The 16831-nt window shown below is 36.5% G+C and overlaps 1 protein-coding gene across 1 annotated transcript in view; it reads right to left on the bottom strand.

The window, feature by feature from the left end:
- The window catches only part of LOC121320693 (propionyl-CoA carboxylase alpha chain, mitochondrial-like), a 150132-nt gene extending 133669 nt beyond the window's left edge, over nucleotides 1–16463 (bottom strand). The window contains exons 1-5 of the mRNA XM_041259262.1: nucleotides 16357–16463; nucleotides 14821–14898; nucleotides 14181–14228; nucleotides 13901–13969; nucleotides 867–980 (exon numbers count right to left, since the gene is read on the bottom strand). Coding sequence (XP_041115196.1) covers nucleotides 867–980; nucleotides 13901–13969; nucleotides 14181–14228; nucleotides 14821–14898; nucleotides 16357–16410 — 363 coding nt within the window. The 5' untranslated portion in view covers nucleotides 16411–16463. The remainder of the gene's footprint in view (nucleotides 1–866; nucleotides 981–13900; nucleotides 13970–14180; nucleotides 14229–14820; nucleotides 14899–16356) is intronic.
- Nucleotides 16464–16831: the final 368 nt, after the last annotated feature.

Here is a 16831-nt window from a genome sequence, read left to right as displayed (position 1 = left end):
GAGACAATCGCCAAACTAATCAGGGAGAGAGTATTTAAACACCCATTGAGGTACAGTCAGACAGAAGGATCAGTGAAAATTGGTGAATGTTTTTTTTCTGAATTCACAGCCCAGTAGGGCAATATATTAACCTAAAACACCCTGGAAGAAGTTTAAAGCAAAGACATACTGATACTATTAGCTTGTATATTGATATGTTCATCCACTTTAAGGGGAAAAAATGTTTGCTTTCTTAGAAAGTAAATAAATAAATAATAGAGGAGTTGATGCTTTTGTTCCGCAGAGAAGGTCTTAACCTGTAAAGCACTACAAATGACTCCCTCTGGTTTTCTTTGTTAAATGTTTTCAGCATATCCTATAATTCAGGAGAGAGACAGAGAGAGAGAGAGATGGACATTTTTACCATAATTATGAAATACTACATTTGCCGGACAGCAACCCTTCAATCCCGACCTATCCAGCACGTACAACTTGATTGTAATTGTCTTTATGTGAAACAATTACAAATCAGACTTCTGATGACACCTACTTCAGTTTCCAAAGGGTTAATGACTAATACTGTATCTTGTTCTTTTTTTTCCTAGTAAATTTGGAAATGGATTGGAGCTGTTCCCGGGTGTGAAAGCTGAATCCAGCAGCCACCTGCAATATCAGCCACTAGGGCTGCCAGATGCTACAAACCCTTTGATTTTTTTTAGTCCTGATTTTGGCCACATTAAAACTTGTGCGACGTGAACTAAAACTGAACAGAAAAAAAAAAAATTCTCTATTGCTCTCTTTCTTTAAAATCCTGGCTTTCTATGGGGTTGAGATTTGGGTATTTTTAAGCCGCTACTGCATCCCAACGGCAGCAAATTCAGACTCACAGCCTGGGCTCCGGTTTTCTTAATGGCCTCCATGATGGCATCAGTGTTGAGGTAGCTTTTGTTGGTGGGAGCTGGGCCAACACAGACAGCCTCGTCCGCCATTTTCACATGGACCTGAGGAGACAAAGAACAGATGCCTGCTGTAAAAAAAAAAATAAAAAAAAAAATCTACTGTATTAAACAATTACATCTTTAAAAAAAATGATATGTGAACTACCACAGTTTAACCTGTAAATGACTTACTAAAAGAGAAAGCCTTTACAAGCCTTTTTTTGTTTTACCCTCTCATCCTTCTGCTAGCTTCACTGCAGTGGCTCTCCCTAATTAAGTGTGCTAGGCTGACAAGGCTGTGTTCTGCTTATTATTTCTTGTGTAAATAAAGTTACCGGACATAATGATAAGTGTCCATTACTTGAAGTGCAAACGGTAAGTGAATTGATAGAGGGAGACCAAATCTGTTATGTGCATAACAAACATAGTTTATATTTTTATACTGAAGAACCAATGTGTGTGTCTAGCTTGGCACCCCAGGAAGATGGGGATAATTAGAGAGAATTGAAAGGGATGCAATGATTCTCCCTGCACAGCATCAGGTCAGAGCTGTGCACAAATTAAGCTGTGTCCAAAGAATTCAATAGCAATTCACTTGAACCAGAAAATATATGATCAATTTAAATGACTCGATATTAACTATTTTTTTTATTTTCATTTTTTATTAATGTATTTATTTACAACAAGGAAACTGTAGTTACTTATTTTTCTGTTTCCTACATAACAAAATATTGATATTTGTAAGCATTTGGGTTTTTTACCTAATGCAATACTTTAATAATATAATAATGCAGAGAAATGTGCTAGCTTTGTTTGCAGATTCTATTAAAAATTCTTTAATGCAGGGGCTCCCGAGTGTCGCATCTGGTAAAGGCACTCTGCGTGGAGTGCAGGACGCGCCCTATAGCCTGAATGTCACCGGTTCCAGTCCTGGTTATACCATTGCCGACCGTGGATGGGAATTCCCATGGTGGCGGTGCACAATTGGCCAAGCACCGTTGTATGTAAAGTAGCGGGCAGACAGCTATCAGCACACACTTGAGTCAGCACTGGGGTGGTAGCGGTGAGCGGAGCCTAAAAATAATTGGGCATTCTAAAACTGGGAGAAAATGATAAAAAATAATTGGAGACAGCTATATTTTAGAAAAAAAAAATGTTTTAATGTTTATACATAAAAAAAATGATATATGTGCCATAAATGTAAACAGATTCTGAAAAATCTTACTGTTTCATATAATGTAAGTGAAATACAAAAATAGGAATTGAAATATTCTTTGCATTTTAAAGGTCAATGAAGTCACCACAGTACTATACAGCCACCCTTCGTCTAACACTAACACAGAGGCACTTACACACCTGATATGTAAGCGGTGATAGAACTTCAGCTAATTAAGTGGCAGACAATTGCACTCGGGGGAGACATTCTTGGGAATTACCATCAGCAACTGGATAAACACTGTGGGAAAGGAGAGGTGTTTATGGGCCAGTTGTTCACCATTTTTTTTTGTTTGTTTGTTTTTTAAGGTGCTGAAATGTGTCACAAATTCAACTTTCACTTTTTTAAATATAATTTTCAAAAATACGGCATGTCAAATGTAAAACAATGTTCAGCCTTCTACAGTATTCATTTTGGGGTTTCCAACTCAGTCCTGACCTGGAGGATATCCCCTGCTATTCAATCCATGGCCAATACAAAGCACATACTGTTAATAGTGCTGTGGTTTGAAATCGATAACTACTTACAAAGACATTTTCTATGAAGAAATTCAGTCACAGGAATAAAGAGTGATTGGGCTCCCCCTCTCTGGACTGTTAAACATTGTAAATAAACTAAATAGCATGGAAAGGAAAGCAGCAAGCTCTTGTCAGCCAGTTCAAAAGAAAACAAGGTGTAACTTCTAGAAGGAAATAAATATCTTACAACAGACTTTTAAAATCAGATTTTACCAATATTATACAAGTATATATATATATAAGCCATACGTTGAGCTCTGAATCTCACTTCAAAAAATGGAGTTTGTCAGTCAATTGCTTTAAATGAAAATTAATAGAAAAACATATACCAAAACTATTTAAACAAACCAAATACAGCTTTACCCTTTCAAAACTGCATATTTACCTGGAAATTGTAGTTTGTGTGAACAATCCGATCTCATGGGAAAGCCATAAAGATGAAGTAAAATTTCTATTTGAAAAAATAACTCCATCTTTAAAACAAAAGTGGCACTGAAACAGTTCATGTTAATGAAGTGGAACATCACTGACAGAATCATGGAATACAGCTGTGTACAGTAAGCACTCCTGTATCTGTACCCTCCCATTATAGGTTCAATAGGAGTGACTGTTTCATTAAACGTCCTCTAGATTAGAATGCTGACCCAGAAAAAGAAAAAGCACATACCTTTTGTACGGAAATGTAATTTCCAAACATTTCATTTACAATAACATACACACAGTTTATACTGTAATTTAAGTAACAATACAGGAAAAAAAAAAAAAAATAACAGTATTGTTCTGTACTGTATTTAAATGACATTTCAAGCAGTGAAAAACGCATAACAGAAACAGTAAACCTACAGTTTGCAAAACTAAAAAAAATACAATAAAAGACTATATCGGCAACGATACATTACTGTAACTTAAAAAAAATATATAAATACAAATATAAAAAAATAATTTCGAATGGCTCTTCATCTGGTAAAACCTACATAATAGCGCAACAAAAACATCAGTAGGCTGCTTAAACAGTTTGCTATTCTGAACAGTACAGTTACAGCAGCGTTCCTGGCGAGTCCTGCTTGTTTTTAACCAAGGAACATGTCTTGAGATTGATAGATGACAGTTAATAACATGCAATACACTGCTAGCGTAACAAAGATGTGATGATTAGATGTTGTATCTTATAACAGAATCAATCTGTTACTGTACAGATAAATGAGATGGATAAATGGGTGCCAACTGTACCAACTACAAAAGATATTGGGCTGAATGTATAAACGCTCTTTTAATAGCAAGTACCTCTTTTCATTGTTCTTATGGGTTTCATTTAGGTTGCGGACATGTATAAATGAGGTTTCCGGTTTCGCATGGTCTTTGCCGTTGCGTACGCTCACAAAAAAATTATACTTTCTTTTCCGTCAGCACTTAATTTAACATTCATTGTTCGTAAATGTAATTTGAATACTAGATTATTTACTTACGTTGGACATAAACTTTCATCTGTTCATATCCTGTTCGTATGTAGCCTAACAATTTTCGCTTCTGTTGGAGGTTTTGTTTATTTCATTTTTGATTTTTGATTATTTGTGACTTCTTACACTGTGGTGCTTTGCAGATAATTAAAAAATAGCTGACATGCTGTATATCTTTTTATTTATTTGCACATGTGCACACACGTCTATACATGTATCAGACTTCTATTACTGTATGTGTTGGCTATTATTGTCTCCTGGCAAATAATAATAGGCTGAGTGTTCTGGCAGCAGAATGGATTCTGCTTACTGTTTTTGTGGCCAAGCTGTCCAAAAATCATATATACTACTAACTGAAAATAAGAAAAAATGTAACATAAAACAAGTTTAGTTTACTCAAACTAAAAAGCCGACTGAATAGCAGCAAAGAAATAAAAAAGAAAGGTTTAGCCAAACTGCACAAAGACATAGCTTCGGTATATCTGTGATTATTAAATGTGTCATGTCATGTTTTAACACAAGACCAGTTTTACAGCCCGTTGACTATACTTGCTTATACCAAAGATTGCTGATTTCCCATATAGTGAGCCATCCCATTAAAAGCCTTCAATGGGATCCTCCATGTCTGTCTAAATCAAAAGATTCATACTGTGGAACTCAGTGAGCTACATATGGCTCAAGAGTCAAAACCCTACTTTAAACTTTGACAAAAAGCAAAGCTAAGGCATTTGAAGCAATGGATGACCCTTTTCACAACTGGAAGGCAACTGCTCCTTGTATCTCCAAACAAATGCTTCGATCTGTACCGTTTATTTTGGAGAAAAAACTAGGAAGCAGCGATGTTGTTTCAAGACCTCTAAAAGTCAAAAGGTGTCTTGTTTGGCTATTAAACCTTAAACCTTCGGACAGAGGTGAGAAACATTAACTCAGAAATGCCCACTGTCGCCCCAGTGCCACAGTGTAGCACTTCTTGTATAAACAATTAGGCATCATAAAATGTAGAAAAACTACTTTAGCACATTTTTTCTAAATAACTAAGAGTCATAAATACTGCAGCACAGTAAAATGTGATACATGTACATTGTTTTTAAGTAGTGTGGTGTTACCTTAACGTGGGATTTCAAAATGTCAGTACAGAGGGGAAATGGAATTTAAACAAGACAAACTGACTGTGATTTAAATGAAAACAGACAATGCATTTGTTGATCCTGGACTCTGAATTCTAAAAATAAATGACTTTATAAACCCTGTTTTAGAGCAACATGAACCGACTGGTTGAATAATCCATTAATTATTGCACCGATTATGAGAGATTTATCAAAAGCAAACTCTGCATGGCATTTTATTCTTTTTTTTTTTTGATTCAGCATTTAAAAAACATTAACAGAAACATGGTTGTCGATTTTTGTTCTCTAACCAATTTATGAACACAGAAAATACTGTGAACACCTACAAATGTTGTGAAATGTTGGTGTTTGAAGTTTCTGAAAAAAAATGACATGAAATATGGGTAAATAAAGACATCAACACAAGCTTTCCAGGGATTTTGACAGATAAGACAATCTGACATTAGAAATGGCACAGAAATACTAGGAGACTTTTCACAAATCACTGTAAAACTTACACATAAGCTTGATTTAACAGAGCAGAGGGCTGAAGATTTTTCCTCAGTTTAAAAGTAGTGACTGGCAGTGGACAATAGTTTTAACCCATGGACAGTCACTTCTTAGGCCTCTTGGGCAATAGCTTCCTACTGGGATTACATAAAAGCACTATGCCTACAACCCAGCACAGTGTGCACAAGTGCTGTTTTGTGCTGTTAAAGATTTTATCTGCTATACGGATGGCAAAATGTTCCAAAGCACTTACTGAACATTACTGACCCTGCTGTTCTTACTTTCTTTTTTTTTTGTTAAACATAGGCACGGAACAAAAAATTAAATACATAAATAAACAAAATTGTGACAGACTATAACTGAAGACGAGGAGCAGTTTCTAACAGAGGAAAAAACACTTGCCTGATATAACATTGATGATATACAGTAGATGCTGTAACCCTGCTTAAATCTAAGGGTCTGAATTTTTCACACTGGCATGCTCTCCCCGAATCGAAATCTACCTGGGTCAGGCCCTGGTGTCACGTGGGTCAGCTACGTGATTTCACACTGCGTTTCATTAAGCAGGGTTGACCTGAGTGACAGAAGCAAGTAAACAATGCACGTATCAATGACCCGGAAGCAGCTTGTTACGGATGCTTCCATCCAAGCTTCTCTGGATTGAATCGTTGGCTCAAATGTTGATTAGAAAAAACGTTTCTTCATTCCTGCTGCTATCAGACTCATGTGGTGTCTTAATCAACAAAAATATGGCTAAATAGAGTAAAACAGAAATGTTCCTTGCAAAAGTCAAACCTGCAAGCAATCGTGGCTGCTTATTATTTTGTTGGCTTACGAACGTCCGTCATGCATTTTGTCTTGCTCGACCTGTGTCAAAGCGTGTTGAACCACATCCTGAGGCAGGTCGCTGTGACTCGGATCAACCAGGGTACGACCCAGCTATGTGGTTCCACACTGCGCCGGATTGTGACCCAGGTAGACAGTGTGAAAGGGGCTTTAGTTATTTGGAGTTTTTTTGTACTGTTTCACTTAACGTTCGTCCCTCCTATTCTAAAACGTCTTTTTCAAAATGTTTTTTTTTTTTTTTTCGGTGCCACTTCTGTAACTGCAAAAAATGTTGAGGATGCTACTTATTGCGCAACAAAACATAGTCTGCCATTGGGTATGAACTGGTACTCCACTGGTTTTATGCTTTGGATGAGATGTAAAATGGCGGTCCTTTTGTAAGTGACTCTGCAGCAGTTGTGATGCATAGATCACCCCCAAGTCTCTGTAAGTTGCTTTGGATAAAACTGCGAAGTTGGCTAACTTGGAAAGAATATGGTCTTATGAAATATTTATCAGTTGGGCCATAGTATGTTATATCTACATAATGCAACTATTAATTACTGTGGAATTCATCACCAGATTGCACTGGATGTGCTAGCATGTGCATCTAAAGATATTCGGTGACACGTTCCTGTATTTTACATTGTGGGAATCCTGCAGGCAAATTGCCCACTGAAATTAATGCATGTTTTTTGTGTGAAGCTGATTACATCAAACAGAATTATCCATGTTCTTTATTCTGTTAAACCAGACATTTGACTAAACATTTGGTCACATGACTATATTTGTAGTTGTTTTGTAAATGTCTGTTATACACATTAGTATGTCCTGTATGTAGCTCTTAACTCACATAGAAACAATACCAGTCAAAGCTTGCACTCAATATTTTCATACTCTGTAAGAGTTAAACTAATGTGGCTGGTAACAAAATCTATTATCTTTTGGTGGAAAGCAGCTTCGTATTCAAAGCTGCAACTAGGACTCTCCCCTGGGTGCCCTGAGCCCAGCAGGTTAAACTGTCAAAGCTTTTTTAAGGGCTGATTGTTAAACCCCCCGGAGTTTGAGGTAAACTGACAATTTTCCATCAGCAGGGAATGCGACTATTAGCCACTGAAGAAAAAAAGGTAATAAATACTTAAAATAAGTTTTTGCAGTAATTTCACCAGCATGTTCTTGCATGTCAATATCTGAATTAACATATTCAAATTATAATCAATCTATATGTGATGTTTTATGTGACTTACGGCTGAATGTGTCTACTAAAGGCCACAGTTAAGAGGGTTTGTTATTCTCACTTAACTAAAACAAACATGGAAATAGAATAAAATGAGTGCAGTTTAGGAACTGCAAGTTTTGTACTGTTCAGTACATTGCTGCTTCTCTAGAGACAGAAGCAGTGCAGAATATCATACATGGGGTAGTGTCAATTTAGTAATAGAATGTTCTGTTCTGTGCTAATACTATCTGATATTGTCATCATTCACACTTACCCATCTAATTCGAACCCAAAACACAATGATAATGGTTTCAAAGGACACAACGAAGCACAAGTGGTGAAGGGGTTCCCAACAGGAAGTAACATGTATGTAACTGGGTCAATAAGATTACATTTGACAGAAGAATGTAAAAACACAAATACAAAGAAAAAAATATATATAATTAAAGCAAGTTTGAAAGCACATTCTAAAGCAGGCATACTTTCTTAGATATAATTAGAACAGGTTAGTGATTTTTTAATGCCAAGCATTTCTATTGATTTAATATTGTATTGTTGCACTGCAATTTATATAAACTAGAGAGGACCCGATATTTATGATGCAGTGTTTTCTTTTAAATGCTACACTGTAACTAGAGCTGCCTTCTTTCCACCATTTAATTGAAAATGAAAACGCCTCCCAGTGTTCCGTTGCCTGGTGAAATGCATTCCCTGAAACGAGTATAAGGGAACGAGTATATTACCATGACCGGTAATATCGGATTACTGGGAGGTCATCGTTTTGCAGCCTGCTCTGCTTAAACAAGAGAGGGTGGGAGGGATGAATAATTCAAACTCCAAAAAACACAAAATCAGCCTGAACCTAATCACTCCAAGTTTTCTATACAGTCAATGTGACATACAGTCTGGGGGTAGTTAGGAACCAGCATGGGAGCCATTTAATACACCCTTTGATTAACTCATCGCCTGTCCACTTGTCCTACAGACATGTGCTAACATGTCATAATCGTCATAGTTCTCATCATCCCCAGAGCTAACGCACTGGCTCCTTGATTAGTATACAATTCCCAGATGGAAGACAGCTAATGCTTAATAATTCCCCTTAGCTCCCTACCACCATACCGCAGGCTCTTCAATTAAAAATATAGAATCTCTACAGACAAAAATAAATGCGGACATATTCTTACTGATCTGCGTGTTCTCTAGTCCAAAACAATAACAATTAACAGCCTCAGCACCCCCAACCCCGCTCTCCTATAAACTGCAGCTTTTTAATTTATATTAAGATTACATTTAACAAATGCCTCATTTAACACACGTGTGTGTGTGTGTGTGTGTATATATATATATATATATATATATATATATATATATATATATACACACACACACACACACACACCATTCAAGGTACAATAATTGCCAGTATTTTATGTATGATAAACTAAAAACTAAAAAAAAAAATCAAGGCTGGAATTTATGTTCAGTACACATTTTTAGCTTCAAACGTAAATGCAAATTAAAAAAATATATAAATAAACAGCACACCCACTAAAACACATAAAGACCTTGTGTTTCAACATTTTGATGCTGGGAAGGAACCCAGCACCAGTATTTTTGGGTAAAGGTAAAATGTTAGGCATAGAGTAAACTTTCTTTAGTTTAACTTTTTAGTTCAACTTCTAGTCACTTCCTTTTTAATATACTAACTACATAGAAATATACCCACTACTTTGTATGTTTACAAATTATAAATTAACCATTCACTAAAAAGCACACCGAATGAACAAGGAGAGAAGAGTTCCATGTGGCAAGGGAGCCTGAGGTGTGCCTTGCAGCTACAGCTATGACAAGTGTTTTCCTCTATCCTTTTTTAAAGTCCTGGATTATGTTTTAATAAAAAAGCCAGCTATCTGCTGCGTCCAAGTCTAACTTCAACTGAGTCAGTTATTTGGCTCAGCAACAGCACATATACATTCCTTTTACATTTGTGTCTGTTTTCTGATTCACTAAGGTGACAGCAAAGGACTGAACTTGGTAATCAAGAGTTTAAGACCTGCCCTTAATGGGATCGGTTGCAATTTAAACAAATAAATGCACAGCAACAAAAAAAAAAAATATATATATATATATATATATATATATATATATAGTTACAAAACTATATATACTCAATTAAAACTCTCAAGTGTTATTTATTTTCTTTGACTTAAAATACATTTATATTATAAGTGCACTCCCCTGACCTCTCTGCAAGTTGAGAGCTCCTGGATCATTCTTTGAAGCAAGGCCTGTGTGGAATTAGCCGAGTGGTACTGACTAGTAAGCACTTACAAGAGTCAGGCATATTGAAGTCTCGTGGAAGCCGCAGATCATTGTTCAGTCTGAGCAAAGCAGAGCAAGGGTGTGCGTGAGCCTACATAGGAGATATTTGGCTGTCGAACAAAAGCACTGTTCCTCTGAAGACTACACATTCAGAATGACCATCACCTGAAAAAAACAAATGTCACTAATCTTCTCTGCTGCCACAGGAATTACCAGCAAGAAGTTCAAAGTATCACAAGGTTAAGAAAACCTTTGGCTAGGCAATGTGCGTATTTCATACCGTGTGGGCATTTTGCCATTAATCTTAATACGTTTCAACTAAAATGAATAGTGCTGGTATGAATAAGTGGTTCAAGCCACGGCTATGAAGTCCTGATCAGCTAACCGGAGATATACTCCATCTCTGTGCAGTTTGATGCATTCCGTCTTAATGTACCTAATCACTAGCTTCTAGTTTGTTCAGCTGGAAACCAACAAACACTAATTACTTTGACATCACAAAGTCATATCTGTCCCCACCACCTCCCCCGACAGCAGGGGGAAATTATCAAGGGTAAGCATGATAATATTCTGATAAATGATGACTCGCATCACCTAATTGTCAATCATCCACAAGCACTCACGCAAGATACCACTCAGTCTCATTACCGAGTCCTCGGGGTAGGAGTACAATATACCCCAGGTATCAAAGATTTTAATGGGGGAGGGGGGAGAGAAAACAGAAAAGTGGGTCATGTTTGTAAGATTCAGCTCACACCACAAATTTAGTAGGTTTAGGCCGGCTTTGATTGTGTTAAACTCTAATTTGACTGTTTGTATGAAATTATTTTCAAATAATCCCATTCTATCTTGAACTATCTACACAATGCAAATCACTGTTGGGTGTGCTTCACCCCAACTTAAGCATGAAATAAGCGGTAAATCTAAGAAAATCCAAGGATCCACTGTAAAGATGAAGTAGATTTCCATCAGGGCTGTAAGCACATTCTGTGTTTGCACAGGGAGCAACGAGTCACAGTGCCCTGCATGCGAATGTGTCGTACACTGTTTGTTAGCCGAGTACCACTTTTTCCTCTGTAAAGTATTATCATATTCTGTCAAAAGTTCTTGCTGAATGCAGGTATGTGCTGCTGTACAGTTAGAAACAGTGGCCTGCAGCTGAAGAACCAAGAAATGTCCTGTATTCCCGTTCAGCCCAAAGCAAAGTATGCTAACCTTGTGTTACTCAATTAAAAAGTATAAACCTCAACTGGTCAGCCCTGAAGACGAGAAGTATATTTCATCTTGTATTAAATCGTGTACAGCACACATTTCCTTTAAATGAACCTTGAGTGTTTAATGACCTTGTAAAATGTCTGGTAATTTTGCAAAGGATTTACCTGTGCACTGCACCCAATTCAATTGTGATCTTTCTCTGCTATCATTTCAACTTTAGCACAGTGTCTCATGCTTACCAGTGGGAGGTGATTTGGAAAGTAAACACACTTCTCTGATCAGTGAAAAGTGGTTTTGATGAGATCAGATGGATTAGAAGTGTATAACACTGAAAGCCACCACCTAGCACCTATATAGATGTTTCATCTACAATTGTTTATCTAAACGTGAAATCTGGAAAGTTAATTCTTATACAACCATTGGTTATGCCTCTCTCATTATTTACATTGAGAGATGCACAGCCAATGTATAAATAATCAGGAATTTAGTTTGTTAAAATAGATATAATACATGTGCTTTAATTGAATACATTTGGTGATGGCATCCGAAATGTTTATTTTTTTATCCGCAGTCAATCTCAACCACTTTTACTGTCCAGCCTAGCTTTGTTTACATTTGGAAATCCCTGTTCCATACAAAATCAAGCCATGTGATTTTTTTGGTGTTAATCAAAAATAGAAGTTTTGTAAAAGAAATTAACTTTTAGAATATAACAGGTGGCAGTCAAGGGGATTAAAAATAAAGAAATAAATGTTTTTTTTTTCTGCAATTAATCAATCTATAATTTAACAGTAAATTATACATTTAAGGATAATTGTAGAATACAGCTTTGTAAGAAACATCTAAAAATTAGGGCTGCTCCGATTAATAGATTAATCAGACCGATTAATCAACTAAAGAGTTGATGGCAAATTTATTTTATTTTTTGTTATTTAATCATGCAGTTATATTTTTTGTACATAATATTAAATTAACCAATACAAGATCTGCATTTTCTCCTCAGCAGTTCAATCATAAGTGAGCAGAGGCGGGACAAACAACAAAGGTCTTTAGTAAGTTTAAATAATGGGAGAGTAAAAGATTTGCCCCTTGTTATACAGGTGTCCAATCATGACTGACCAGAGGCAGGACATACATGGGAATTTAACCAATGGGAAGTCAAAAATCTGCCCTGGTTTTACAGGTGTCCAATCATGAGTAACCGGAGGTGGGACATAATTGGGAATTTAACCAGTGGGAAAGTCAAAGATCTGCACTGGTTATACAGCTGTCTAATCATTAGTAAGCAGAGGCAGGACATAAATATGCTAGGGTACAATGTGTAAGCATAGCTGAATTTAAAATAAAAAATAAAAAGCATAGTTTAATTTCACGCGATATTGCTTATAACAAAGACAGTTACTGAGAATTATATTGAGAACATCAAAGTAATATTACGTCACAAATGTCACAAGACAATGAAGACACTGTAGTCGATTTGGTTATGAAATTTTTTTTAAAAACTTTCTCTGAAAAAATTGAGGTATATCCAGAAATACCTGAACTGATAATGAAAGCACAAATTCTTCAAACAGCAGTAATTATGTGGAATTACGGTACTTTCTCTGACGTCTGACTACGAGAGCATGTTAAGCAATCACATAGCCACAGTTCTGTTGAGTACCTCACTGTAACAAAATTCCGAACGGCTTTGGTGCCTCAGGTTCTGCTAGATTGAGAAGGAAGCCAAATATGTAGCTATGAAACAACCGATATTCTGTGAAAATGTGTTACATTTACTAAAATAAAAATAATAATAAAAATGCTTTTAAAAAGACCAAATTACCATTGGGCTGTTTTATTTTTATTTTTTTAGATTCTATTGATTTTTTTGTATTACTATGTAGGAAAGCTGCAATATCATTACCTTTATTAAAAATGTGCACGGATTAATCTACCGATTAATCAACTAAGGCCCCTAAATTAACCGATCAAAAATTTTAATCGATTGACAGCTCTACTAAATATCTATATTCCAGAAATAGAAATAATTACAGCTGTATTAGATCAAAGGCCAAAGTCAGGGCTACCAATACATTTAATATTGAGGGTTTATCTAATGTTGTAAATGGAAAGTCACTATCTCAAAAGATCTAGGAGATGAGGCTTTGATTGAAACAGCTCTGAAAATTACCGATACAAAAAGGACTCACTTTCCTTGTGCAGTATACTTGACCTAGATAATCACAGAAAACAGTTGTGTATTTCGCAGCTGTTGATATATGTCAGGCGATAATCAAGATGCATGAAGGGCTAAAGCGCACCGACCTTAGTGGTTCTCAGGGGCTTAAGAGTTACCAGATTTTCGGGGCAGGGTGTTCAAATTTGTGTTTCACAGCCCACTAGCTTTTAAAGGTTTTGGGTTTACCAGTTGTTAGCCATAGAATTGAGGTTAATAATAATAACAATAATAATAATGGTGAATTGCTACACATGGTGCACAAAAATACACTGGATGATAAAGTGGAAACAATCTGTAACAGAATACTCTCCAGTGGTTAACTCGGTAAACAAGTAATATTTACCCTTGAATTGGAGTAAAAAGGTACTTACAGCACTGGAGTCCACATCACTGTGTACTGCCACTGTTTTGATGCCCATCTTCTTACATGTTTTAATGACCTGTAACAGAGTAACACAAAAAAATGTACAGAATCCCCAGTGCTGTACTGCAAGATACAGGTGTGGTTTATCCCTGCGAGGTACACGTTGATCAAACCCACCCCTAAATCAGACACTCATTTCTGTTGATGCCTTCATCAGTGCACCACTTACAAAAGTGCAAAGCTAGTTCTTCTGGATGATAGTTTTTTTGAAGTTACGGAGGACTTACCCGGCAGGCGATCTCTCCTCTGTTTGCAATGAGAATCTTGTCAAATGTCTGTGAAAAAAAGGTGAAATAAACTTACGAACACAGCAAAAAAAAAGAAGAATCCTTCAACCACTAATTATTCGTACTTTGTTTCAACACCCTAGCATTCACTGTCCCTGTTACTGAAGGGCATTAGAAGGAAGGTAATACAACTGAATTGAAATAGAGAAGGAAGATTTTGAAAAAGACATAGGAGTTACAATGGACTCCACTCAGTGCAGAGGAAATTAAATGGTACATTAACCGGTAAATTACTTTGACAACATGTGAAATACAAGTCAAGTTCTTGTGTGTATGGATACATTCCTTGTGTCTTAATCCTCTGCACATTGTGTTTGATTTCATAAAAGTTGTGTTTGATTTTATAAACCAACAACATGGGGTCACAGTTGTGACCGAGAATGTAGAAAGGGCAACAAGCAGTCTTATTGTGATCAAATAATGCCTGCATGCAAATCAGATGAAAGGCAAATCTGGTTGTGTAACCCATCTAGAAAGGCAGGGTCGGATTGTATTTAAGCTAAACACGTGTCAGTTCAATTGGTTGACAGGCAACAATATTGCTATCCCATAACACTGAACAATAATATTGAAAAAATACCTTTTCGCTAGGATCGTAAACCGTTGAGTACTGTGTTCGAGATGCAATGACGCACCACCTTGACCTGAAAGAGACATGCTAAAAAAGAAAACAAGAAAACTGAATTTATAACTCATGAAGATTATTACAGCAGTGTCAGATTTTCAGTTTTAAAAAATTAACCTGGTCATTGGTTGACTTGTTAATAATACCATAAACAATTACAATGGTAACTAATCAGATTAAATAAATACACTTAATAATAAGAAGGTATGTTTTAAGCCTCTATTTACCGATTGTGGAATAACTTCTTGTACATGAAATTTCATCAAATGGATGACAGAATTCATTACCATGCTAAATCAAAAGCCAAAACAACCTAAGTTACCCTGACATAGATTTAGACAGCCAAAAGAACATCCATACCATTGTGTGAACTCTTCTGAAGATAACTAAAAAATAAGTCTGTGTATAAAGGTGAACTTGGTAACTTTGTTTGACCTCTGATATTACAAACTATGTTATATGCACTTTATGTTGGTTCCAATCATATCTTCAACAGCAATAAATAAATGGTGTCAAATGTTTGCAGCTGTACAGGCAGTCAGCTTTTCAAAACAGTGTAGTCAGTCAGTTCACTGCATATAGATGTTATACTATGACTGACATACAAATGGCGCCTTTTGATTTTGAAAGGCGAGTGCTATTGGGTTACTTTAATATGCAATCAATAAACGGCGCACTAGTGGCGTTTCAAAGACAGTTTTTTTTTCGGGCAACAGGCATTTGTACTGGCAAAACTATTGCACCTGGCACACGTAGCTTGCTTGTCCAATTCCGGGCATCATTTGTGCAACAGAAACACAAACTGCAAATCAGCTGCGCACTGACACAAAAGCAAGCGCTTATAAACTCTGTGCCTTAAACCACTACCACTCTGCAGTACACCATTCTGATTTCAATAGCAACATTCTGCAAATGTTACAGCAGGCAATCTAGGATATCAATTTTCCAGATGTGTTTTGTCTTTGGCTACACAGCGAAGTGCGAACTCCAACAAGAAAGCTCAACTTTAATACTAGCAGATGTCATTCATAATTTGCATGCGGGGTTATTTTTTGATTGAACTGCGCAGTTTAGTCTTAAAGTCTAACAATACAACGAATACGCCAACACTGAAAATGAGTACCATTGCATTTTAATTATTCTGCGAATAAACAATGGTATTCTTTTTGAAATACAAACAAAGCACCTACGAAATGTACACGATCCACACTGAAGAAAATGCGTACTTTATAACTGAGTAGTGTTTAAGATGGAAAACGTGAAGATGTTATTTCGCATGAAGAGGACAACACGGCGGTCACAATGTAAAAATGCCTACAGTTCTGAAATGTCAAGTTTGTCTCTTCACAGAGTTCACGGGCACCAAGGACTCAAACAACAACAGTCCAGGGTATAAAGTAACGTGTGCATTACTTCAGCTCGTGAGTACTATAATAACACATTGTTGTCGCTAGCCTATGTTAGTACTGGAATCGCTTTTCACTTGCTCACCTTCACCGTTAGCAGAACTCTGTGCAAAGCTGGAGTAACTCTATAGGTCGCCATTGCTGCCTGACTGCACTGTGTCTGTATGGTAACCTTTCACATTGGGGGTATGATACTCACTGGCCAATCAGACATCAGCTCCTGGGTAACGTCAGAGGTGTCGCAGAATAACCTTAGAAGAGAACAGCGTGCAACAGCAAGGACGAGTGGGTACCACCATGCTGAGCAGAATGGTACAATCTTTTAGATTGATAAGTGCATGTTCAAGAACATTCATCATTTTATACTTAATTATTTTGTTAGTGGGCTTTTTTGTTACAGGTAATTTTGCACGTCTAAACTGATAATGCATTGAATTGCGTTAATTCCCTAAACGAAGTGCGGGCGGTACATGGTTAACCAAAACTATTAAATAATTACAGAGCACTGGATAAATTTATATGTGTAAAACCGTAATGTGTGAAGACATAAGGCTATTTTT

Source organism: Polyodon spathula, chromosome 9 (genome assembly GCF_017654505.1).
Source record: "Polyodon spathula isolate WHYD16114869_AA chromosome 9, ASM1765450v1, whole genome shotgun sequence".
Classification (NCBI taxonomy): domain Eukaryota; kingdom Metazoa; phylum Chordata; class Actinopteri; order Acipenseriformes; family Polyodontidae; genus Polyodon; species Polyodon spathula.
The sequence above is the reverse complement of the archived record's forward strand: the minus strand, read 5'-3'. Positions and strand labels throughout refer to the sequence as shown.